Raw genomic sequence first — 27,591 nt, 5'->3', positions numbered from 1 at the left:
AGAGGTAGGTGTAGACAGGACACAACAAACTTTCAATAGGAAATTGAAAAATAATGTAGGAAAGTCATCGAAATGGAAGAAAGTTTTGTTGTTAGGCAGTTCTCATGCCAGAGGTGTAGGCCAACTCCTGCAGGAGGAATTAGGAGCAGAATACCAGGTCACAAATTTTTCCAAACCAAGTGCTAGTCTGGATCAGGTGACAGAGGATTTAGGTTCACTCTGTATAGGATTTACCAGGGAAGACACCGTGGTTATTGTGGGAGGGCCAGGGAACAGTATTGACAGAGATCCTGGGTACAGTATAGAGTGTGACCTGGTAAAGATTGCGTCGGCATCGAGACACACCAATGTTGAGTTTGTATCTGTAATGAGACGCCATGACCGGCCTCATTTGAACTCTTCTGTTGGGACTGTTAATTTGGAGTTGGAACAGCTGCTTGGGTCGGGTGCGGGGGCTCATATTGGTGTGGTTCCTGTTGATTCTCTCAGTAGGTGGGACTATACCAGGCACGGCCTACATCTCAACAGGAAAGGGAAGGGTAAACTGGCTGGGGTAATAGCAGGAAATTTAAGGGGGGGAGGCACTGACATGAATGGTAAAATACCAGTGGTTACAGGTGTTCGAGCAGTACCTTTTTTTAGGATAGGTAAGACAGAAAGATGTCGATATAGTAGGATCCAGGTGTTCATTAGAACATGCTAGGCTGTTAATGGAAGAGGCCATACCTATGCAATTTGATACAACTGAAATCTCACCCACTTCTCCCTCTGAAATTAGGAAAATAATAAACTTGCTTAAAAGCAAAAACTCACATGGAATTGATGGCATTTCCAGCAAAATACTAAAAGCTTGCTCTCAACAGATAAGTAAGATTCTCAGCCACCTGTGTAATAGTTCTCTGGTACAGGGCATTTACCCTGATAGACTGAAATATGCTATTGTTATACCTTTGCATAAAAAAGGGGATAGATCTGATGTCAACAATTACCGTCCAATCTCCCTTCTAACAGCTTTATCCAAAATTTTTGAGAAAGTAATGTATTCAAGAGTAGCTTCACATATCGGTAAAAATGAAGTACTAACAAAATGTCAGTTTGGTTTTCAGAAAGGTTTTTCAACAGAAAATGCCATATATGCTTTCACCAATCAAATTCTGAATGATCTGAATAACCGAACACCACCCATTGGGATTTTTTGTGATCTCTCAAAGGCTTTTGATTGTGTAAATCATGAAATTCTGCTAGACAAGCTCAAGTATTTTGGCATGAATGGGACATTGCACAAATGGTTTAATTCGTACCTAACTGGAAGAGTGCAGGAAGTTGAAATAAGCAGTTCTCATAATATGCAAAGATCAGCACATTCCTCAAACTGGGGAACTATCAAGAATGGGGTTCCACAAGGGTCAGTTTTGGGTCCTTTGTTGTTCTTAATATATATTAATGACTTGCCATTCTATATTCATTAAGAGGCAAAGTTAGTTCTCTTTGCTAATGATACAAGTATAGTAATCACACCTGACAAACAAGAATTAACTGATGAAATTGTCAATAATGTCTTTCAGAAAATTACTAAGTGGTTCCTTGTAAACGGACTCTCACTGAATTTTGATAAGACACAATACACACAGTTCCGTACAGCAAATGGTATGATGCCATTAATAAATATAGACCTTAATCAGAAGCAGATAGCTAAGGTAGAATATTCAAAATTTTTAGGTGTGTCCATTGATGAGAGATTAAATTGGAAGAAACACATTGATGATCTGCTGAAACGTTTGAGTTCAGCTACTTACGCAATAAGGGTCATTGCAAATTTTGTTGATAAACATCTTAGTAAATTAGCTTACTACGCCTATTTTCACTCATTGTTTGCATATGGCATCATATTTTGGGGTAATTCATCACTGAGGAATAAAGTATTTATTGCACAAAAGGGTGTAATCAGAATAATAGCTGGAGTCCACCCAAAATCATCTTGCAGACATTTATTTAAGGATCTAGGGATATTCACAGTAGCTTCTCAGTATATATACTCTCTTATGAAATTTGTTATTAACATTCAAAAGTAATAGCAGTGTGCATAACTACAATACTAGGAGAAAGGATGATCTTCACTATTCAAGATTAAATCTAACTTTGGCAAGAAAGGGGTGAATTATACTGCCACTAAAGTCTTTGGTCACTTACCAAATAGTATCAAAAGTCTGACAGATAACCAAGAAGTATTTAAGAAGAAATTAAAAGAATTTCTGAATGACAACTCCTTCTACTCCATAGAGGAATTTTTAGATATAAATTAAGAAAAAAAAGAAAAAAATCAAACAAAAAATTATTTTTAAAAAAAAAGAAAAGAAAAAAAGTTGTTATATTAACTTAATTATGATGTTAAATTAACTTAATTATGTCATGTATTGGAAAATTTGACTTATTCCACATCATTACGAAATATCGTATTCATGATCCATGGAACTAGTATTAATCTAATCTGTCAGTACTATGCACAAATTCTTACCACTGCTTTTTGTCTGTAGTTACTTTATCAGTCTTCTGTCCTACAAGACTACAGTAACACCTTTCAATGTCTTCAGTATAACACTCTAGTCCTCTCTGTCAAATACCGTATCCCAGTCAACAAAATAGATGTTCACACCATTTTAAACTTTTAGTATTCTTTGTCCTATCATCATAAAACATCCAATAGCCTCACACATTCCTTTTCCTTTCCTGAATCCAAACTGATCCTCCCCATGTTTTCCTCAGTTATTTTTCCATTTTTCTTAGAACAAAGCTACACACAATCTTTATAATGTTGCACATGAAAAAAAATCTATCATCATGTAATCTTTGCATTCCTTGGTATTGTGATGGGATTAGGACGCTTTTAACCAAATCTTTAGGTCAAATGCCCGCATTGTAATTATATCTTTCTGATAGGTTTATTAACGAAAGAGGTGTAAGTATAGGACAAAACTTCATCCTATGTTTGATCTGGGAATGCAACACCACAAATAAATGAGGTGTCAGGGGTTTGAGAAATTTATGTAGCAAAAAACGTATGAAAAGAGTTTATTTTTAGTAATTAAATACAAAAATTATTAATGTAAATGTTCAAGTGCACTATGTTACACAATTAAATCAAATTATAAGATGACATTCTGGCAAATAAAAGCAGAACATAAAACAATACTGTCAATATCATTAGAAACTGCCTTCACAAAGAGCTTGAATGTAATGTGTGGATGAATGGCTGATGTAAAAAGACACAATTAACAGCAATGAGTAACGGAGAGGTAGGTTGGCTGAAAATTACAAACACAGGCCTAAACAACATGTGATGTACATACAAAACACACATTTCAACGATTAATGCTGAACTATAGAGTGACTACAAAACGGTACAGCCTCATTTTATTTCAGTCTTAAAAGTCAATATTTAAAAAAAGGAAGGGACAAAAATGGGAAGATTAAACACTTAAAATCAATATTTAAAAAAGTACGGAACAAAAATGGAAAAATTAAACATAAATAAGGGTAAAGACTCACTCTCTCTCTCTCTCTCTCTCTCTCTCTCTCTCTCTCTCTCTCTCTGCCTTGCATGACCTCACATATCTTACACCATTACGTGACACTTGTGATTCAGTACAATTCAATTCTTGTGATTTTTCAGTATTGAGCATCTTATGGTCTGATGCATAACACAATAATTATTTTGTAACCTTTTCTTGCATTTGTTTCTATATTGTATACCTGAACCTAATACTAATAATCTCGTCACAAATCATGCAATAAAAATTATCACAACAGGCCAGAAGATTTCCATCTCTGATCAAAATTTTGTCAAAGCAGTTAAATGAAAAACTTTAATTTAAATTGTGTTAAAAAACTGCATGTCTTGATGAAATGCAATCACAGCTGTCTAAGAATGGACCACAGTGGTGCCTTGTTGAATGAAGTGCCATAACTGCTTGTAAGCATTGTAAACTGTGTTGCAGCTTCAGTTTGTTAGAGCAGGCTGGTGCCTTTCCACTTATATTACAGCTTCGTAACACATTTTATAGGAGTCAGGTACTTATCTACAGGAACTTTCAAAGACAAAAAATGTGTTAAATTCATTCAAAATCATATAATAAAGACACAGCCCTTTCCCTTTCTTCTATGACCTTCCGAAATTTCGCATTTGGCGACAGATCTTCTTTTGCAATAGTTTTCAATTTGTTCAGAAGTTTCTCCAACACATCTGGGTGTTCCTGTGAACATAACAAGGCTTTTTACAGAATACTCAAACATGTGGAAGCAAATATCACCTGACATAACACTATTGGCATTTTAGAAAGACCTCTGTTTCATGGCCACAAATGAAATTTATTAGACAAAAAGGGAGAGAAAATACTGCTCAGATTGCATGTATCTCTTTAGAACAGAAAACACAGTAAACACATGCAGTCATAGAAAGAGCAGCAATTGGGTCACCGGTTGGTCTCAATGCACAACTTACTCTCGTGTAAATTACCAAGTCATTTTAGTAGAATAATATACACAGATATTTCTTATTAATAAAACTGTTTCCTGTAGCAAAGAAAACGATACGTGGAAAGACCAGATCACTTTCAGATACGAATACAATGAACACAATCTTACCATTAGCTTTTCAAAAGAAACAATGCTCTCCTTTTCATTAATATCACCTCTGTATAGATATTCATTCTCATAACTCTTGAGCCTAGCAGTGGCATCCTGAAACATGAATTAAATGATGACAGGAGACACAGGCGTTAAATTGCATCACACAATGACTTGTCAAGATGAGCTGTCCAATTCACTAGTAATATTGCAAGTGCAGTAAGTCAGATACCACTTTCAGTATTACAATATTTTCTAATTTTATGAAATATTTACAAACTATCAATCACTGCCAACAATACTGCACTTACCTCTATCACATCATCTGGTAATTTGGCAACCTTAGCAACTTCAACTCCAAAGCTCCTGTTGCAAAATCCTGGCTCAATTTTGTATAGCATTGTAAGTTTACCATCCACAATCATTGCAGTTGCATGTAGATTGTGAACATTTGGTAGCTCATTTGCCAGCTCAGTTATTTCATCAAAATGAGTAGCAAATAATGTGAAACACCTTGTTTTCTCTGCTAAGTGCCTAGAAAATATTGCTTTATTATTCTCAGCAGTATTTACTGTGTTGTATACATAATTGTGGTACTACAACAGAGTAATTGCAACAGAAAATACAAAAAAAAAAGCAGTCAAAAATGGAATGAGTACTGATGACCACTCAGTGCATAGTGCACATGCTGAGCAGTAGATCTGCAAATAAACAAGCTCTAGAACATGGCAACTAAAGTGGGAAACTTGCATTCTGCTTTGGACAACATGCATACACACATGGCTACCTCTGGCTAAACTAAGCTGAGCTGAGCGACTGTGTTGGGCAGAGCAGGTGAAATGGCCACAGTAATAAGGAAAAGGATGGAAAGATAAGCAGAAAGATGAAGAGAAGAGGGAAGAGAAGCAAGTGTTTTGATGTGGAGGATAGCAGGGTTAACAACAGGAATATGACACCAAAGGAAGCTCACTCTGATTTATGCTGGGATAAAACATTATGATGTAGGGTGTATGGAGGGGGAGAGGGGGGAATAGAAGGGAAGGCAGGAAGGAATGAGGAAGAAAGAGTGATCACATTTTAACAATGTGTAAATGATGAGGTAATTAGGGACAGTGCACAAGTTTGGATGGGGGGAGAATGGGGTAGGTAATCAATAGTGTCATTTTCAAATGAACTATCTAAGCATTGGCCTTAAGCAATTTCGGAGAACCACAGAAAATGAAAATCTGGATGACCAGATGGTGATCACAGCTGACCAGATGGGGATCAGAGCCACTGTCGTGCCGAATGTGAGCCAAATGTCTTGCAAATGGGAAACCTTGCTGTCCTAGAATGTAAAGGGGAAACTGCTAAGAGAACAAAGCGAATAATGATTTATAGAACAAAAACTATAAATAAAACTACAGTGACAAAGCCAGAGGGAGTAGTGGGAAGCAGGTGTAGTACTGGGGGAGTGAAGGGACAAGAAAATAGTGGAAATTGAGACTAGACAGATTGGGGGGGCCAAAGGGTGTGATAGAGAAAAGGTTCTCAGTTACCAATTTGGTGAAGACAGTGTTCAGGGTGGGGGTGGGGGTGGGGGTGGGGGTGACGACCACAACACATTTTGGAAAGTTCTTTGATGTGCAGCAACATAAACACTGCAAATTTTCATATTACCAAAGTATAAATTCGCATTCCACCAAACACCGCATGTTACTCTCCGAAGCATTGAAATGGAGATTGCGAAGCGCTTTTGTAAGCCAGTCATAGCTCATGTCACGCGATCTCGCCAGCCGATGACAGCGGATATTCAGAGCATAGGACATGTGATGTAGTCAGCCAATAGCAACATCATTGTTAAGTAGTGCGAACACACAAATAGGAAAAGTTTATATACATAGTGCTGTTACAAGAAAAAACCTTTCAGATATAGTATTGGTCTCTATGATTTGTAAGCCGCAAGAGAAGCTAAGCTTTCACATATAATTTTGATCTTTTTTGTGCATTTTACACTTTAAGATGCATCACACAAATGTGCCAGTAAAATGTTTAATACCGTCATTAATCTCTGATGTTCTGGGCTGGAAATTCTGGCAAATGGATTGTCATCAAACAGTTTATTTTTGAATGAGAGTCAAACACTCTGTGATTTAAGAAATTCATCGTACATTCTCGCACATAGTTCATCTTGCATAAAAGTAAATTTACTCTGAAAATAACGCTTTTCAAACTACAATTCACAATATTTTTCCCATGATCTGTTAGAAACAGATTTGTTCCAGCAGTTGCTAGAGAGCGGCAGATAAGAGGCATCACCGCGCTTGCGCAGCTGCGATGACATAGGAAGCCGGTATGTGTAAAACATTAAAAGATCTTACATGATGTCATAAAAGAAACAAGACATCAGAGGATACTCCAAGAGTGTCGGAATTTCGTGAACCATACTGCAATAAATAATTCATCTTAAAGTGCACATTCGTATGTCCAGATTGCCAACGAAGTAGGCCTCGACCTGATATTAAGCTCTTCAGTGTGGTGTTTGGGATGTCAGTTTTCTTGGAGCACCAGTACTGTATTATCTAATGTTGAGTTCTTTATTATGGCATAATGCCATATGTGCCAGAAGATGAAAACGTGCATTTGAAATGCAGCGAACAGTTGAAACTAGCCAATAGTGTGGTAACACTTCGTTTCAAATAAATTGGCTGTCTCAGCGGAAAAGATAGATCAAAAGTCGGATTTCTGTAGCAAAGCGACAAAAGTAACTTCATTATTCTGCAAGGCAATTATTGCTTGACTGTCAGAAAGGTGGAAATAAAATCTGAAACAAATAACACATTTTAGCCTTCCGTAATTACGTGAATTAATTCACTTGATAGCTCCCAGCCACAGAAATCAGTTTGTTTTCATTTGACATGAGAGCAGTAAACGAAGAGCAAACAGCAGAATCACTAAATGTAAACAAGGATCACATGTGAGCCAAAGGATAAGCAGTCTTGTGTGCTATCATCTACACTAACTGTATATGGAGGGCTGCTCAAATTTGCATGCACAGTGGCCTGATGGCTAACTTTGATGCTTGGCTCAATGTATCTAATTTGTTTCTTAACAATTATTTTTCAGCACAATCTATCTTCCAACAACCTTGCAAGCTTTTCACACTGTTTCTGACCACCCTATAATATACCAAGAACAATGTAATACTTCCTGGTAGTGTGATCAAAAGTACTTTAACTTTTGATGATTTCTTTCCACACATACCTCCCTAGGCCTTAAAGAAAACTAATAATGTCAGAGAGAAAAGCTGAGTTTCCTTCGTATAAATGGCAGCTATTGAAAATGAAAAGTAATTACAGTCAGCAACGTTTCCAACTACAAAAGTTGGAAAGATAACAGTTAATACCCTAAACTAAAATTACAATTAATGTGATTCATATTCACAGTACAATTTTAAAATGCAAAACAAACTGTAGCGTTATGTGTATTTTCAAAGTGCAAATTTCGTAAGGTAGCACAGACTTCATAGAATTCACAAGTGTGAAAAGTGTTTTTGAATAACCTGTCTATATGTCATTTGGTCAGTACACAAATACCTTTGCTGTGAAAGGTTCTTGTATATTCCCACCTCCTATATGTGTAAGATATCTGTTATTTTCTTCAACAATACTAAGAGATAGATGATTACTCACCACATAGATGTGGTGTTGAGTCGCAGACACAATGAAAAGACCGCTAAGCTTTTAGCTTTCAGATAAAAAAGTCCTGCTTCAGAAACATGTGCACCCCGCCCCCTTTCCCCATCACACACACACACACACACACACACAGCGCGTTTACCATCTGTGGCTGCTCGGGAACGACCCATCTGTGAATCATACTTCTGTGATTATGTGTGTTTTTTGCTGTTGAAGGGGGCCATTTTTGTCAGAAAGCTAAAAGCTAGCAGTCTTTTCAGTGTGTGTGTGTGTGTGTGTGTGTGTGTGTGTGTGTGTGTGGGGGGGGGGGGGGGGGGGCAACTCAACACATCTGTATGTGGTGAGAAGCAGTTTATCCTTTTCATATTGTTGTTATTCTATCCTGGACTTCCCGTTGTTTAATTTTTCTTCACTTGTTATATGCAGATGGAACCTGTATCTATTACACTATTGTGCCAAACCCTCCAATAAAAGATAAGACATGACCTTTCTGCAGCTCCATTTTAAACTGAATTGTTTTACTGCTATTTTGCTTCAAAAGTGCCTTATATCATACGATTTAAATGCAAGAAGTCTACAAAATTAAGTAAGTACTTTTTGTATAACAGCAGAAATAATAACTGTAATTCCATATACTAACCACGCATGTTATCAAAATTTTAGTGCAACTACTATTTTGAACGATATAGCAGGGCACAAATTTTGTGATTGCTCTGTGGCATCATCACTTATGTTTAACACCCCCAAATTCAAAATGGGGGGCCAAACTGTTCTAAAAATATCTGTTATTCTCTGACACTATTTTATCAGTAATGGTAAAATTAATTCAAGAATTAGATTACACACTTAAATATTGAGCTGAGCAACAATAAAAACTTAAATTTTCCCTGATGAAAGTTTTTCTGAGACACTCACTTTGAAATTGCCCATGCGATGCCACAACCTTCATAAGTAGATGTACCCCTTCCAAGTTCATCAATGAGAACAAGAGATTTTCTAGTGGCACTCTGCAATGAAAACAATTTCCAAAATTTAATTATACTTACTTTCCTGAATTAACCAAATAATTATAAATTTAAGTGTCATTTATTTGTCTCTGAAACATAAATCTTGCAGTGGTGGAAGTGGAGAGGTCATTAAAAGCTCAGAGAAGATCTTACTCTAATGATGCTCGATGTTTCCATCATCTCCTTCATAAATGTTGACATTCCTTTACTCAGATCGTCGCTTGCACCAACTCTTGCAAATATTTCATCCACAACTGATATTTCAGCCTTGCTGCATGGTACAAAGCATCCAATTTGAGCCATGAAAACACAGATACCAACAGAGCGTGCATATGTGCTTTTTCCACCCATATTAGGTCCAGTAATGACATAAAAGGTCTTCTCATCTATAAGAAATAAATCGCCATAAAAGATTATTAACCTAAAAGATAATTATTATTTATTTATATAGTGTATGTTTTTTAAAACACAATATTAAATAAAATACAGACAGCAAGCATATGCAATTTACAGACAGACACTTAAATTTTTAACATAAACAACTGGATTGTTCGGTGCCCGCAGGAAATCATTGGAAGTTCCATGATATGCCTTGCATTCTGTAACAATGTGGCAAACTATTTGTCTGGCTGCTTCACAGTCACATTTTGGAGATGGAGCCTTACCTCATCTATAAAAAGAGTCTGTGCTACTGCCACGATTGGTGGGTATTCTGTTAGTGGTTGCCATATTCTATACAACTGGTCCCGAAGGTAGATGGTTTCTTTCTTATGCAAGGCAAGTTCTAGCAATGTGGAGAGAAAGCCTCTGTCCAGTCTCACTCCCATGGCTGCTTTCATGGACGGTTTCCTTGATCGAAGCTTGTAGTTTTCTACGATAGCTGCATCTTGATAGATAGGGAGTTGCATGTTGGCTTGTATGTGTTTAAACTCACTGAGCGGGGCTGCTTTTCGTCACAGGCCACGGTGTGGAAGTGCATGTGTGACCGATCTGTACAAGAGCACCATATTCCACAGCAGAGTAGGCTAGTCAAAGTGCTGAAGTACGGTACGCAGCATTTCAGTAACAAAGCCCCAGGTTGTTCTGTACAGCTTATGTAGGATGATGTTCCTAGTTCATATCTTTGCTGCTGTGTTTACCAGATGTTTCTTGTATGACAATGTTTGGTCCACTGTAACCATCGGATATCTTGAGTGTTAGTTGCAGTGACATATTCTGTCACCAAAATGGACTTGGACCTGTCTAGTCACTGCTCTATTACACAAATGACAGCAAGCTACCTTTGAAAGTATTTTCCCATTATCGTCAGATCAGATGTTGAGATGTCTTCTGTTTCTTCAAAATTTCGGCGTCCCACTGCCAGCACTCAGTCATCAGCATATCAGAACTTAGGGGATATCGTTTAGAGCACATCAGAGATGTACAGATCAAGCAGCACTGGGGTGAGGACAGATTTGAGGTAGTCCATCATTTAGCATCTTTGAAGAGCTTACCCTATTGTCTGGTGTCTACATCTACATACATACTTCGCAAGCCACCGTATCGCGCATGGTGGTAGGTAACTTGTACCAAAATTAGTCATTTGCCTGCCTAGATATTTAATTGACATGACTGTGTCAAGGACGACACTAATAATGTTGTATTTGAACATTATGGCATTGTTTTTCCTACTTATCTGAATTAACTTACATTTTTATACATTTAGAGCAAGCTGCAAATTCATCACACCAACTAGGAATTTTGTCTGTCACTTTGTATCCTCCTACAGTCACTCAATTATAACACCTTCCCATACACCACAGCATCATAAGCAAACAGCTGCAGACTGCTGCTGACCCTGCCTGTCAGATCGTTTACCTATATAGAGAACAAGAGCGGTACTGTCACACTTCCCTGGGGCACTGTAGATGATATCCTTGTCTCTGATGAACACTCACTCACCATTAAGGACAACGCATTGGGTTCTCTTACTCAAAAGTTTTCGAGCCACTCACATATCTGGGAACCTATTCCATATGATTATACCTTTATCAACAGTCTGCAGAGGGGCACCGTGTTGAAAACTTTCCTGAAATCTAGGTATATGGAATCTCAACGTTGCCCTTCATCCATGGTCTGCAGGATAACATATGAGAAAAGAGCAAGCTGACTTTTGCACGAGCAATGTTTTCTAAAACTGTGCCGATTCATTGACATTAGCTTTTCTTTCTCACGAAAACTTATTATGAAGGATGATCAAAAAATTTCCATTTAAAGGCTGCATAGTCCAGAATTGGCATGCGAATCAGGCAAAACTGCCACGAGTATTGAGGCAATTGTCTCACTGACGCACTGTACAGTAAAACACAGTGTCCTGCTGTATGAAGAAGTTCATAGCTCCCTGCTGTACATTCCTACATGAATCTTTGACTCTTCAAGCCCTTTTCTAAGGGATCAAAGGCACTAAAATCACATGGGGAGAGAACAGGACTTCAGGGCACTTGCTTGAATATATCTCAATCGTCTGTAATGGCTGAGGCTGGCCTCCCAGGTCAACTGGCATCTTGCTCTCTTCCATTGCCGCACCAGACTGGTAAATGAGTTACTTGATAGAAGTCTTCAACCCACTTCACAATTTTGTGTAGGGTCAGAATTTCCTTGGGTTCTCCGCAAGATCTTTTGCTAAGGTATGATATTGGTAGTAGTTGTATGCTTTGCACATTGATCTTTTTACAGGTGCATGAATCTTTTGCCAATCATTTGCAATTTCTTTTTCCAACTGACAGTAGCCTCTGATTCCTCTAAATTTTCTGAATCTTGTTCTTCATCTATTTGCTTGGCACATAATAACTCCAGAGCATGATTTACAAGCCGTTTAAATTCTGTCCATAATTCCCCTATGTTCATCACACTAGAATGAAATTATGTCCATTCATTGCCTAAGAGCATAGCTAACGACTGCTTATCTGCTCTTTCTAGCAAAAATACTCTTCTAGCTGTCTTGATGGATTTATTAACTTTAGAAACCATCCTTACTATGATGACATCATGATCACAAATCCCTGTCTCTATACTGACAGTCCTGTTTGTAACTACACGATCTAAAATATTTCTATTATTTGTGCGCTATTGAACTAGCTACTTAAAGACAGTTTTTGAAAATGTGTTCCAAAGTACTCCCCGAGACTGACCATCACTGCCAACTGCGATGAATCCATACATGTCCCAGTCAGTGCGTTAATGTCGCCCCCACTAACATTGCATCATTTGGCTATTTCTGCACTACTGAGCTTACACTTACTTTGAATGATTTCAGAATTGTCATTTGGGTGGCCGGTAAATACATCCAACAATTAACATGATTTCACCTAGACCTGTTATACGTGTACGGGTAACTTCACAGGCAGACTCATTTTCAACCTCGATCAAGACAATATTTTTGTGAACTGCAATGGACACTCTCCCACCTATGGTGCCTAATCTGTATTTTCGGTACACATTCCATGCCTTGATAAATATTTAGAGCTTTCTACTTCAGGTTTTAGCCAGCTCTCGGTTCTAAGAATAATTTGAATGAGACAGCTTACCTGGAAGGCACTAAATTCAGGAACTTTACTACAAATACTTCAACAATTTACTGATAATATTTTGACAGCTGAAGTGTCCTTACTCTGAGCATAGTCTGATTTCACTACCTGCAGTACTCAAAGTACTGCCTAGTCCACAGTCACAAATAATCTGTTACTTGAGTAGACGCTTCCTTTGTGTAGTGCACCACTGACCTATCAACAGAAGTCCTACAATTTTCCACCCATAATGCAGGCCAGAAATCTACAGCCAAAACCACCACAGAGTCAGTAAAGCATTTGGTTGAATCCCTCCACTCAGCTCCAAACCAGGCATGCTGTTTAATAAGTTGGGCTGTTTTTCTACATGCGATTATTTGAACAAGTTTGTGGAGAAGCCCTTGTCTCCAGGCTGCATTGTAAGCTGCTGACAGATCTATAATGCAGCTGATGTTTTTAAATTCGTATGAAAGCCGCCTTCTATGCAGGTATTTAGTGATGTTATCTGGTTGGTACGGCTCCTTCCTGAGTGAAAGCCACCTTGTTCAATTGAGTTTTCTCAAATATTGCATCAGAGATTCTTTTGTATATGACTCTGTGAAGAAGATTGTCCATTATGTTTAGAAGGGTTGCAGGATGATATTTTTTTGCTCGTTGCTTGGTTTTCCTGGCATAAGGATGGCGATGGTCTTTTCCATTCCATTCAGAATCAGGGTTCCACAAGTTTCCCCAAGTGAAATTTCCTGGTACTTCTCTGATTTCCAGACAAGTTTCAGCATTTTTCCCTGATCTCAAAGGTAAGTAAAGGCATAAGTAGACAAAAAATGTAAATATTTCTGTACTTCTCCTCCATCTGAGCAAAAATGTTAAGTACTAACTTCAACATCTTTTGTAATTAACTGTTTTTAGATGGAGTAAGCAAGCCAAATGGTATGTGCGTTTCATTAAGACCACTGTTGTTATTTTATTTCAATAAAGTGAAACACATTTGGTGACAAAAATACACGTTTCCTTGGAGTTGCAAAACATATTTAAAATACCTTCACCGATTTCAGAAATAACCTTAGAAAAAAGTAGGCATCTTGAAAGAAGGGGATAAGGCAGGGAAGAGCTGTGTAAATAAACACTACAGGGGACTGCCGATAAAATGTTGGTTCTACTATGCTCGTTATTGTCGGTTATTATCTACTGTGTTATGTCTATTATTTTACAGGTACTGTGTGATTGTTCTTTTGAGAAATATATGAGTACATTCTGTACAAACCACCAGAGACTGCCACAATTTTCTTCTTGTTATCGTCTATACTTTCTGATACATAAATTACTTTTGAAATGCCTAAATGACTACAGTAAATAAAATGTTTACAAAATGCCGCACTGTACAATGTACTTGCAGTGAGACAGTCGCAATTCCTGAAATCCGCCACCCGAGCCATTGATTGCAGAGGAGCACCGCAGTCCTGCGTACTTTGATAAACCATGAAAATTTGCCGCATTATGCCACACACAAACAGACCCAGTCTGTGGGTAGATCGGTGAGATTAGATCTGACAGTCAGGGCTTGCACATTAGTGGGGAATGATGGGCTTCAGATCAGAAAGCCTGATCTGTTAGAGATACCAACAGAAATGGCCTGCAATTTTGGCCTGTAGTGGAAGTCCACTTGTGTGCCAGCTACTCACATGTCAGACAGCCTCTTCACGAAATGAGGCTGCAGTGATCAACCATACAACAGATGCATTGAAGAGCCAAAGGAAATGGTACAACTGCCTAATATCATGTAGGGCTCCTGTGAGCACGCAGAAGTGCCGCAACATGATGTGGCAGGGATTTGATTAATGACTGAAGTAGTGCTGGAGGGAACTGGCACCATGAATCCTGCACAGCTGTCCATAAATCCATAAGAGTATGAGGGAGTGGAGTTCTTTTCCGAACAGCACGTTGCAAGGCATCCCAGATGTGCTAAATAATGTTCATGTCTGGGGAGTTTGGTGGCCAGCAACGAGGAAGAGTGTTCCTGGAACCACCCAGTAGCAATTCTGGATGTGTGGGGATTCGCATTGTCCTGCTGGAATTGCCCAAGCCTGTCAGAATGCACAATGGACCTGAATGGATGCAGGTTATCAGACAGGAAGCTTAGAAATGTATCACCTGTCAGAGGCATATCTAGACATATCAGGGGTCCCATATACTCCAACTGCACATGCCCCACACCATTAAAGAAGCTCCCCCAGCTTGAACAGCCCCCACTGACATGCAGGGTACATGGGTTCACGAGGTTGTCTCCATACCCAAATATGTCCATCCGCTCAATACAATTTGAAACAAGACTCGTCTGACCATGCAACATGTTTCCAGTCATCAACAGTCCAATGTCAGTGTTGACAGGCCCAGGTGAGATGTAAAGTTTTGTGTCATGCAGTAATCCAGGATAAATGAGTGGGCCTTTGGCTCTGAAAGCCTGTATCAATGTTGTTTCACCGAATGGTTTGCACGCTGACATTTGTTGATGGCCCAGCACTGAAATCTGCAGCAATTTGTGGAAGGGTTGCACTTCTCTCATGTTGAATGATTCTCCCGTTCTTGCAGGCTCTCTCTCTGGCTGCAACGATGTCAGAGATTTGACGTTTTACCAGATTCCCGATATTCACAGTACACTCGTGAAATGGTCCTATGGGAAAAACTCCACTTCATCGCTACCTCGGAGATGTTCTGCCCCATCACTAGCGCGACGACTATAACACCATGTTCAAACTCACTTAAATCTTGATAACCTGCCATTGTAGCAGCAGTATCCATTCTAACAACTGTGCCCGACACTTTTATCTTATATACGCCTGTTTGCATATCTCTATAATAGAGGGAAACGTTCCACGTGGGAAAAATATATTTAAAAAGAAAGATGATGAGACTTACCAAACAAAAGCGCTGGCAGGTCGATAGACACACAGACAAACACAAACATACACACAAAATCTAGCTTTCGCAACCAATGGTTGCCTCGTCAGGAAAGAGGGAAGGAGAGGGAAAGACAAAAGGATTTGGGTTTTAAGGGAGAGGGTAAGGAGTCATTCCAATCCCGGGAGCGGAAAGACTCACCTTAGGGGGAAAAAAGGAGGGAAAAAAGGACAGGTATACACTCGCACACACACACATATCCATCCTCATATACACAGACGCTCCCGGGATTGGAATGACTCCTTACCCTCTCCCTTAAAACCCAAATCCTTTTGTCTTTCCCTCTCCTTCCCTCTTTCCTGACGAGGCAACCATTGGTTGCGAAAGCTAGATTTTGTGTGTATGTTTGTGTTTGTCTGTGTGTCTATCGACCTGCCAGCGCTTTTGTTTGGTAAGTCTCATCATCTTTCTTTTTAAATATATTTTTCCCACGTGGAACGTTTCCCTCTATTATATTCATATCATTAATTTGAACCCAACAATCACGTTTGTTATTGTTTGCATATCTCTGTATTTGAATACGCATGCCTATACCAGTTTCTTTGGTGCTTCAGTGTTCTTGCGCAAATACTCTTAGAGTCAATACTAATGAGGATAGGTAGACTCACTGTAGAGATAATCACTGAGCCACGGACAGGCACATAGAAAAGACAATCACACTCTCTCAACTAAATTTTCAGCCATAGGCTTTGTCAGAAGCCACACACACACACACACACACACACACACACACACACACACACACACACAAAATCACTCAGACACAACTCATGCACACAAGACAACTGTCTCCAGCCACTGCGCCAACAATATCTGACAATCAGATCCAAACAAACCACTCCTCACGTGTCTCTGGCTCTTGTCAGCAGCTGCTAGGCTAGCAGCAAGAAGTGGTAGCTGCACCGACTGCAAGCTGAGGGGAGTGGTAGGAAGGGGAGAAGCAGTAAGAATAAGGGAGTAGGGAAGCTGCACCTGGCCAGAGATGATGCAAGACATCTCAGTAAACAAATCATTTCAGCTACTGAGACAAAAAGCAAGTTTTCCCTGTGTTTTTTCGAATTTCCATGATTTCCCCGATACGTCTGAAATTCCCTGATTTCCAGAACTTGTGACAACCCCAAGGACTCTCCCTCTCATTATGATATCAGCAAGGAACTTCGCTAGCCATTTTTTGGTATATTTACCATAGTTCAGGAGGAATTCGGGATTAATTCCATTAGGCCCTGGTGTCTTTCCCACTTTAACATCTTCATGAGTCACTGTTATTCCCTTGACACTAAAGGGCCATGAAAACAGAATATGGTTGGGGCTACATATCTTCAAAGCTGTGAGTTCATGTTTGATATAGGTGGTGAATGCTTAGTACCGTGGGGTTCTTGAAGTAGTCACAAAGTCATTCACAATCCCATCTGAGTGCAGGGCCATTTCACCTCTTGTATCCTTAGGCTTTCCACCTAATTTCTTTAAAAGTGACCAGGCGTCTCTGCTAGAATTTTTGAAGTCCAGGTTGATGACTGTTTCTGTCCATTTCTTGCATCAATGCACTTCCAATTTGCACAGCAGTTCATCAGCTATCTATCTGTCTCCTCCTTGGAGGAGCTTCTTGTATAGTTTTACACACTCAGCATTCCATCTGGGTATGTACTACTAAAACTCTGAGTAATGCTAAAGAGCTTATAAAGATTGCCACACAGTCTTCAGAACTCCTGACTAAAGCACATGAAAGTACAACATAATTATCGTTTTTGTGTTGATGCACAATAGAACTATTGGAAAATTTTGAATTTGAGGGTTGGATTGATGCTTACCATTCACTCCTCCTAAAACTAAAATCTCTCAAATGTAATAACAACAAAATTTTAAATGAACTACTATTCTTACGTGTTACTAACCTTTGATAAACTCAACATCATTTGGAACATATGAAAGTCCATCACAAATTTCCACGCATGGGTGTCTAACTTCCTCCAACTTCAATATGCCAACATTTGACTCATGAAGAATGGGGCGGACATACTGCCTTGAAGCAGTAGCAGATACTTCTGCAAAACTGGCTAGAACATCTAGCCGAGCAAGCACAGCATTCAACCCATAAACCACATCATAGTAAGCACCTGCAAATGAGCAACATCAAACCATAATAATTGGTAACAAAGAGAATGGCTGAAGGATAAATCAATTTAGTGTACAATTCGTATTTTGCAAACTTGGAAACTCTGCAAAAAGAGCCTTTCTTTGTTAGAGCTGATCATTTGAATTATATTTAAAAACATAGTTCACAAACAATAATGGAATCACGAAACAACAAAATTTTGCTGCAGAGAATCTATGTCCAATAAACAACCTAAAATATAAGGGCTATTCCACTCTCACTAGCAATTCAACTCATACCACAAATAACAGATACAGTAAAAACCCCTTTTTACTCTTTTCAACAGATTTATTCACAATAGTGTAAAAATACAGGAAAGCATAGGAAACACAACCAGTGAAAATGAATTAAGTACTCTTACTGTCATTCTCTTTATATTGTTCAAAATATGAAATTAAAACAATTTAAATTTTGCCTATTTAAAAAATCTGAAATAATTAACTGTTTCTGTTTCTTTTTAACAGCAGTTGGCTTTACTTATCTCTACACAGTATACAAAGCATCAATCACAGAGGCAGTGGCTGGGAGCTGACACATACAAATGTGTGCGTGGGTTTCCCTCTTTGTTCTGATCATGTCCAATGGTGTGCAAATAAAACATGGAAGAATGTCTTTCATGAAACCACATTAAAAAGATATTCATGTTCTAGTGCGCGACTTCTTATTGATAATTGTTATAAAATTATGGTAAATAAAACTTTTAACACAATATTTGTTAAAACATTGAAGTTGGCAGTCTTCGTAAAAAGACAATAGGCACACAATCTACAGCTAGTTGCTGACAAGGGGTCACTCAGTTCAAGTACATCCAGGTTGAGAAAGAGGGTGGAAATTGTTGTCATTTTATGGGGCGTCTTGAGGTGGAATGTTGTACATCTGATACCAGGTAGTACCAACCTAAGACTGTGGGCCTACTACCGATTAGTGTACTTCGCACAGAAGTAACAATGATTCATGAAAGCCCACTATTGACACAGCCCTCTTCAAAAACAGTGTTTACTTGTATAAATGACTGTGAAATTAAATTGAAGCTGTTGTAATACAATGCAATGAGCAGACGGAAGGTTGCTACTAGAGTCACTTTTGTTAGATTGTGATTATCATTAAGGCAGTCAGTCAGCATACTCTCCCATCCTTCCTAACACTGCAAACCTATAATGCAGGCAGCCATGGACCAACATGCCGACAATCAAAATCTTGCTTATGATGCTAATGCTACATTACAAGATCATAACTTTGCATATAGTTAGTGTTTTCTGCTTTGTTCCAAGGCAGACTTTAAGCACAAATATGATGCACTTTTCGCAGGAAGATTTCTGCAAAATCAATGATAAAGGACATAACATCAAAGAAAACTTAAAATGCAGTAAATTTGTAACACAGAATCATTAATGACAGGAATGCATTGTATTGAGAGAACAGGACTTCTATTGCGACCAACAAAAATGAATGTAAAAAGTGGGAAAACGTAAAACGTAGGAACATAAAAACAGTTTTACTGTATTTACATTTTCAGATCATGGAACACAATCGTAGAACAAACCTGAGACTGGAAGAAAATCAGCAAATATTGCAACAGGATCATCGTACAAACTGAATGGCTCAAGGGAATGTTTAAAAGAATGACAGAAAGCAAAAATATCAATTTTTGTTTCGATCTCCTAAATATTTTGATACATTATTTATTAGTAGTAAGTTCCTTGTTGATTTTATCACATTTTTCTTGTCTGCCTGCTTTGTCAATTTTTCTCCTTAAAAATTAGATTCACTAGTTTTACTGGGCACATTTCTGAAATTATTTACTCTGGAATGCTGCAGTCTTCTTTGTTTTGTAGTGAAAAATCTTGCTCTACGTAGTGTTCTATTGTCAAGATACTTTACGCAGAACGGTATGTTCTGAACAGAAACTTTGCTGTCATGTTTTTGTTAGCACAGCAAGCAAAGATTCTACGTGTTTTCCAGAAGAATAATGACAAGACCTGGAGTAATCTTCATGAAGCATGCAAAGAAACTTAAAAGGTTTTACCAAAAATGTGTACTCTTGTGTTCAAAACATGTATTTCAGAATAACACAATATATTACAAATGGTATCTGTAATGAGACAACTGCAGTATGAACAGCCTCAGAGCTTCAAACAGGAGTTTGATGTGTATGAAGAGCTCACTACAGAAAATGGAAGATATTAAACGTAAATGTGGAATTCAGCATTTTGGATGGATGGATGGATGGATGGGATTAAAGGGACCAGACTATCAGGTCACTGGTCCCTTAATTCTTCGTGTGTCAAGCCAGGAACAGTCCACAGAGAGGAAGGTCACAGAAGACAAATTCCAATGGACTCGATTGTTTCCAGGAATCAAGGACACCAAGACACAGAAGTAGGTAGATGTGAGAGATGGGTAAGAGGGTGGAGGTGAAAGACTTGCCCCACCCCAGGAAGCAGCTATAGGCCTCCTGGAAATGTTATGCAATTGGAGACACACACTCTGCATCCCATCGGTGCTCCCACATGGTAACAAGAAAACTAGCAACACGGAAAAGATAAAATCTCAGGAAAGAGAAGAATGATGACAAATCTGTCAGTGAATGACAGATGTAAAAGAATAAGAAGAATCAAAAAGCTAGGAAGGTGGGAGCCAGGCAGGACTACTGAGCAAGGGCAGCCACGGGCCCCTTGGGTCAGGGGAGGCGATAAGGCACCCCTCCAATCCCTCAACTAGCCATTGAGATTTAATATGCCCTATGTCACAGAGAGGAGTAAAAACTACTTTCATGGGTAACACGTGAAGCTGCTTTGGCATCATCTGCTACCACCACAGGTAGCGTGTCAGCACCAGAGGCGGCGTGTCAGCAAGTTAAAGATCTCACCGTAAGATGGTCAAATTACGGTAGTCCAGTCGAATGTGGGCCACTATGAGATGGGCATCACACTGACAGTGGGGTGGATCCTCACACCAGAGGATGAAACCATGGGTCAGTCATGTGACCAATGTGAAACTGACAGAGGACAGTACATTACATGCAAAAAGTATGAAGGGGCAACTGCCACATGTTGTGGCCTCCTTTATGGTTAGCAGTTTTTGAGAAACCAGGGCACACCAGCCCACATTCCAAGCCTCCAACAAATGTCAACGTAGAGTCAACCAAAGGTCCGATTCCGGTACCCCATCTCCAAAGTCGGCATTCTGGTAGCCAGTTTGGCCAATCGGTCAGCATGTTTCTTCCCTGGGTTCCCAAAGTGACCAAGGATCCATATAAAGATGACTGACCATCCAGTGTGGTGGAGGTCATCAGAAGATCCTGGATAATAACACCCTATGGCTGTCAAGGTTAGCACTGGTTGACAGCCTGAAGACTACTCAAGAAGTCCCTGCCGATTAAAAACACTTTGAAGAAAACTCACTGTAATCAGCTAGTCTCCAACCTTCCTGCTTCTGGCAGTATGAAGATGATACATTTGTAGTGAGGCCCTGCAGAATACAGACATTACCGATGTTTCTCTGACATCTGAACTCACTCCATCCGAATACACAATTCAGCATGGAAATGTAAAAATGGCATCTTACCATTCCTGGGTGTCATAATTAGAAGAGAAGCAGATAGTACACTGAGACACAGTGTCTACCGCACACTAACTTACAGAGAGTTATATTTGCAGGCCGCAAGCTATCATCATCTTGCACAACACGGGAGTGTCTTGCACTCTTTGGTACATAGAGCATATGAGGATCCCCTGGGAATGGCCGAAAGTCTGCCTGGCAAGCTATAACACCTAAGAACTGTGTTCCAACAGAATGGCTATTTTGATAGATAGATATGCCATGAATTCTATTCAAAGCAAGTTCAAAGCAGGGAAGAAAATGAAGATGCAGAGGCAACCACTGCAACAGTGTTCTTGGCGTATTTTGGTGGCATGTTTTCAAGAATAGAAAGAATCCTCACAAGACACAATATTAAGTGTGTTTTTCGGCCACCAGCAAAATTGAGGAATCTGTTGTGGTTGGATATGCAGTGTATATAAGATCCCATGACAATGTGGGAAATCTTTATGGGGCAGACATGCCAAACAGGGCAAGAACATTGTTTTGAACACCGTCATCATCATATATGCCTAGGGTAGTCTCAAAATAGCAGTAGCGGAGAATTGTCTGGACACAGGGTATCGCATGTTTTACAAGAAGACTGAACTTTTATCCTCAGTGTAGTCTTTCTGGGACTGTGTTCTTAAGGAGATCATGCATATCCATATGATGGACAATCTTATCAAGAGGGATGTAGGCTTTCAAGTAAGCAGAACTTGGGATTCAGTACTGACTGACTTAAATTAAAACAGGAGAAACAAGAACTTTCAATTCCTGACTTGACGTAGTGCACTGCCGAGATTTAATTCAGCTTTTAACCACAGAAGCATTTGGTAGTATGGACATTTCACACAGCGCACACATGGAAGGCTCTTTTGCGGCCCCCAGCAGGGGACACTAATAAATTTCAATGCTGCTGCGCGATGATCATCGGCCGTGACTTGCAGCGATACCAACAGCAACTGCTACCAACCAAAGATGTCTAACAGTTGTAGTGACAAAATCATGTGAGATTTGCACAATATGATCCGGAGGCAAACCTGAGTAGTGTATTTGCAACAAATCTGCCACGATAGCCTGAAAAGTCACAAGAATGACTATTCAGGCCAAGAATGAAGGTGGCTGAGGGCTCATAAAATGAGCCACCAATTCTGCAGTAAATACAATGCATCCGTTTGACAGGGAGCATAGTTCACTGCATCTTTGATGGGTGTAGACAAAACCGGTTTGTCCGTCGACTATACAGATGTCTATGTGTACCACATCCGAGCCCCAATATGAGTCAACAATGTCCAGGAACAAGAAGCAAAACACCATAGGGACTACTGGGTCTTTTGGTCCAAAGGAGAGGCTGAGGCAGATCCAAGGACAGGCTACACAGTATGGGGGTGCACATGATTCCTCCTTGACAAGAGATGACAGTGGGGAAAGAAGGAGTTTAGAGCAGAGTCTCGTGACTCTAAACCTGGGTCTCTGTTGTGTGTGTGTGTGTGTGTGTGTGTGTGTGTGTGTGTTGCATAGCTGAGCAACAGTTGTTGCCACTTGATCTGCAGTGGAGGGAGGCCAGCCTCCCCGAGTAGGCTGTACACAGAGTTGTTCCAAAAGGCACCTGTTGCAAGTTGACCCCTACAATGATGTACCAGGACCAGCATTCATAATTTTGAAGGTGATGCTGACTTATACACAAGGCTCCTATAATCAAGACAACAGGATCGGAGCTTTGTAGAGCCACAAAAGTATAGAGCAGTCTGCACCCCACTTGTGTTACTGAGACAGAGAAAAGTATTAACGCATGACTAGCACATTCACTTAAGTTGACGCATCAATCAGGCAGGGGCATCTAAGACTAATACCAAAAAAATGACACGACTCCACCGCTTTGAACATTTGGTCATTGAGGTAGAGTTCAGGTTGAAAATGGACAGTATGACAGTGACAGAAGTGAAAGGTACATCTCTTGGCCATGGATAACTGGAAGCCTCGGCTGAGAGCCCATACTGTGCCTTTTGTATGGCAACCTGCCGTCAGCGTTCAGCAACACCCACATCTGAGGAGCAATAGTAGGTGCTAAAGTTGTCAACATACAGGGAGAGAGATACTGTAGAACCCACAGCTGCAGCGAGACCATTGATAGTCACTGGAAAATGGGGCACACTCAATACAGAGCCCTGTGGGACCCCATTCTCTTGTATACAGAGAGTACCGTGACAAACACCAACTTGAACCCAGAAAGTATGGCGAGACAAGTTCCGCACAAAAATGGGAAGTTGGTCCTGGGGACATAACTTATGGAATGTAACGAGGATGTGGTGATGTCATGTGGTATCATAAGCCCTACACAGGTTGAAGAAGACAGTGACAAGATGCTGATGCTGGACAAAAGTTGACCACATAGCAGACTCCAGGCAGATCAAATTTTCAGCAGTAGAATGGCCTTGGTGAAAGTAGCCCTGGGACGGAGTCAAAAGACCCTGAGACTCAAAGATACAGACACAGCCACTGTCTCACAATATATTCAGGCGACTTGCTAAGAAGATTAGTGAGGTTGACTGGGCTATAGTTTTCTATCTCAAGGGGTTATTTGCCTGGTTTCAGTACTGGGATGATCATGCTTTCACACCATTGTGACAGCAACTCGCCCTCACTCCATATATGGTTGAAACTGGCAAGGATGTGACATTAGCAATCCACTGGTAAGTGTTTGAGCATTTGGCTATGGATGCAGTCTACCCCTGGAGTGGTGTCAATGCTATGGGCTAGGGCACTGAGGAATTCCCACTCACTGAACAGAGCATTATATGGTTCCAGGTGATATGCACTAATGGTAAAGGAACTCATTCCACCCAATGTTTGAGGCCACCAAATGAAGGCTTACATTTCTCAGATGCAGTGGCTCAAGCATAACGAACCAAAATGTTCAGCAGTGTTTGATACAGTGCAGATATCACCATTCACAGAGATACCAGGTACAATTGCGGGGTACGGGTGTCTGTAGAAGTGTCAAATCTTAACCCAAACATGCGAAGCAAGGACACATGGTCCCACGATAGCAAAATACCACTCTCAGTATTCTCGTGTTCGTCATTTTACAAAGTGGCAGACTTGGGAAAGCAGCCATTTAATGGCAATGCGGTGCTCCATCGACAAGGGTCACTTATGGCATTGGAGAGTCCGCCTGCAATCTCTAACAGCCACGGCAAATTTTAGGGGCCACCGAGGTACTGTCTTCTGACGGGGAGACTCCAAGGAAGAAGAAATTGCCAAGTCAGCAGTTGTGCTCTGGACAACTGCACCAATACCTCAATGTGGCAGGATGTGAAGAGTGACAGCAGTGGTGAAGACATCTCAATCAGCTTTAGAGAGAGCCCATCTGGGTAAAATGACAGACAAGTAATGCTGAAGAAGGATGAAAATGATCACTGCCATATAGGTCCTCACAGACTCTCCAATGGATGGATGGGAGAAGACCTGGACTGCAAATGGACAGATCAATGGCCAAATAAGACCCATATGCCATATGAAGAATGTGGGAACACCAGCATTCAAGAGGCAAAGATCGAGCTCTGTGAGCACGTTTTTGACAACTTTAATGCAGCCAGCGGTCATAGTCCCACCTCACTGAAGTCACCCAATATTAGAAAGGATTGGGGGGGGGGGGGGGGGGGCGGCTGAGAAAGCATTACAGACAATGCATTCTGGGACACTTCATCATTGGGAGGCACACACACAATACCAGCAGTAAATTCCAGAGATGTCTTCACATGAACAGCCACAGCCTCCTAAGTCATATTGAATGGTACTTGTCTGGTGCAGACAGAGTCCAGAAGATATATGGAAACACCACCCTATGTTCTTTCACAGTCAGTGTGTTTCTTAAAAATAGCCACGATAGCTGTGGAGGGTAGGGGTCCGCATTGCTGGGAAACAAGTTTCCTGAAGGGCAATGCAAAAAGCAGTGGAAATGCACAAAAGATGTCACCAAATGGTGGAAAAAAACACTGCAATTCCACGGGAGGATCATGCTATCGGTATCACGTAGGGCTGTGAAAGGATGGAGGAGGCAGGTCATGCTTCATGGCCAGGGTACCAGGTCATAAGTTTTGTGAAACCAAGTGCTAGCCTTATCCAGGTGACAGAAAACTTAGGTCAGCTATGTAGGAACTTTGAGAAGGAAGATCACGTAATTATAGTAGGGGGTGCGGGGAGCAGGGAGTAGCTGAATCCAAAATGTAGTATTAGGAGTGACCTGGACAAAATAGGAGCACAAACTGGGCACACAAATGTGGGGTTTGTGGAGGACTTTCAGCGCCATAATTGGCCCTAGGCAAACACTGCTGTAAGGCATGTTAACACTGAGCTAAACACGATGCTCCAGACACCGGCAAAATCTCATATAAGTGTTGTTCCAGTTGATGCTATTTGTAAGTGGGGATACACTACACATGGCCTGCACCTAAATAGAAAGGGGGAAGATAAGTTAGTTTCTCTACTAACAGATACTGTGAGGGTGGCCACACTCACACAAGGGATGATCCCTGTGGTTAACAGGACCAGACAGGCAGATTTCTTAGGTTAAAGCTAAAGTCTATACAAACAAGAATCAAGAAAAATAGAATAAAATAAGCTCCATGTACACTAAAGAGAGAGAAAGCTAAGGACAGTGTCAATTTTCTTCATCAAAATATCAAAAATAAAGTAGATGAGCTGTCAGTGAGTTTAGATCATCTCAAAAATAAGAATGAAATTGATATAACTAAATATCCACGGGTGTACTGCCGGTCTACGGTGCCCGTTGGACACTGTAGACCGGCAGTACACCCGTGGATATTTTAATTATCAAATACGCTGGGAGAAACTCAAGATCACGAGATTGATATACTTTGTCTGAACACCATGTTTTTTAAGTGTGTCGATGGAAAGTGCCAGTATAAATGGGTATAATTTTGTATCTTACACTTGCAGATCTAGAATGGATAAAGGAGGAGTTGCCATTTACACAAAACAAGGGTATAAGTACAAAACTGTAGAAGTAAGCAAATTTTGTGTCTATCAGCACTCTGAAGTTTGTACATGTGAACTAGAGCTAGATAATGTAGCGTTGATATTAGCAACAGTGTACAGGTTCCCATTAGGAGATTGGGAGCTATTTATAGAAAAGTTTGACTCCCTATTATGCTGTCTGTCAGACAAAAAGAAGTTATTAATCTGTGGTGATTTCGATGTACACTTTCTAAGTAATTCTGAGAGGAAAAGTGAACCAGATGTGTTGTTAATGACATAACTTAGAATCAGTGATCAACTTCCCTACATGTATAGCTCAAGACAGTTGCAGTCTAATAGCTAATGCATTTGTAAAGCAAAAGCATGTAAAACTAACATACACTTTCCCTGTGATAAATGGATTATCAGACCATGATGCACAACTGAATAATTTACAAAACCTAGCAGTGTGTACAGTTCAGAAACCATTAAGTAGAAGTGTAAGGCTGGTCAATCTGGTATCTATAGAGCACTTCACAGAAAGTTTAAGAAATGTGAAAAATTGATGAGAATAGTACAAAAGAAAAAGCTGAACAGTACATGGAAGAGTCAGTTTTGAGAAATCCTTGTGGATTCATTTTCATCTACCAACCTTTTGTGAAATAAAGAAAATCATTACATCTTTGAAAAATAAATGTTCTATTGGAGTAGATGACATCTCTAACGAGATATTAGAACAATGTGGAGCAGTTACAGCTGATGTTCTGAGTCAGATCTGTAATGCATCACTAACTGAAGGTATTTCCGCAGATAGGTTAAAATATGCCAATGTCAAGTCTCTCTGCAAAAAAGGGGACACCACAGATGTCAATAATAACTGGCCAGTGTCCTTGCTTACAGCATTTTAAAAAATCATCGAGAAAGTAATGTACTCAAGAGCGGTTAGCCATTACAGCAGTAATGGGACACTTAGTAAATCACAGTTTGGATTTCACAAATGCTGTTCTATTGAAACAGCAAGTACAATTTCACTGCCCACATAACAGAGTCTCTAAACAGTGACTTAT

General features: G+C 39.9%; 1 protein-coding gene across 1 annotated transcript in view; it reads right to left on the bottom strand.

The window, feature by feature from the left end:
* Positions 1-3,053: 3,053 nt before the first annotated feature.
* LOC126184464 (DNA mismatch repair protein Msh2) overlaps positions 3,054-27,591 on the bottom strand; it is a 220,434-nt gene continuing 195,896 nt past the window's right edge. The window contains exons 13-18 of the mRNA XM_049926855.1: positions 17,703-17,924; positions 9,461-9,693; positions 9,216-9,307; positions 4,935-5,157; positions 4,642-4,737; positions 3,054-4,250 (exon numbers count right to left, since the gene is read on the bottom strand). Of these exons, the coding sequence (XP_049782812.1) occupies positions 4,113-4,250; positions 4,642-4,737; positions 4,935-5,157; positions 9,216-9,307; positions 9,461-9,693; positions 17,703-17,924 (1,004 nt within the window). The 3' untranslated portion in view covers positions 3,054-4,112. The remainder of the gene's footprint in view (positions 4,251-4,641; positions 4,738-4,934; positions 5,158-9,215; positions 9,308-9,460; positions 9,694-17,702; positions 17,925-27,591) is intronic.

Source organism: Schistocerca cancellata, chromosome 4, assembly GCF_023864275.1.
Source record: "Schistocerca cancellata isolate TAMUIC-IGC-003103 chromosome 4, iqSchCanc2.1, whole genome shotgun sequence".
Taxonomy (NCBI): domain Eukaryota; kingdom Metazoa; phylum Arthropoda; class Insecta; order Orthoptera; family Acrididae; genus Schistocerca; species Schistocerca cancellata.
Note: the sequence above shows the minus strand (reverse complement) of the source record. Positions and strands in the feature narration are given on the sequence as shown.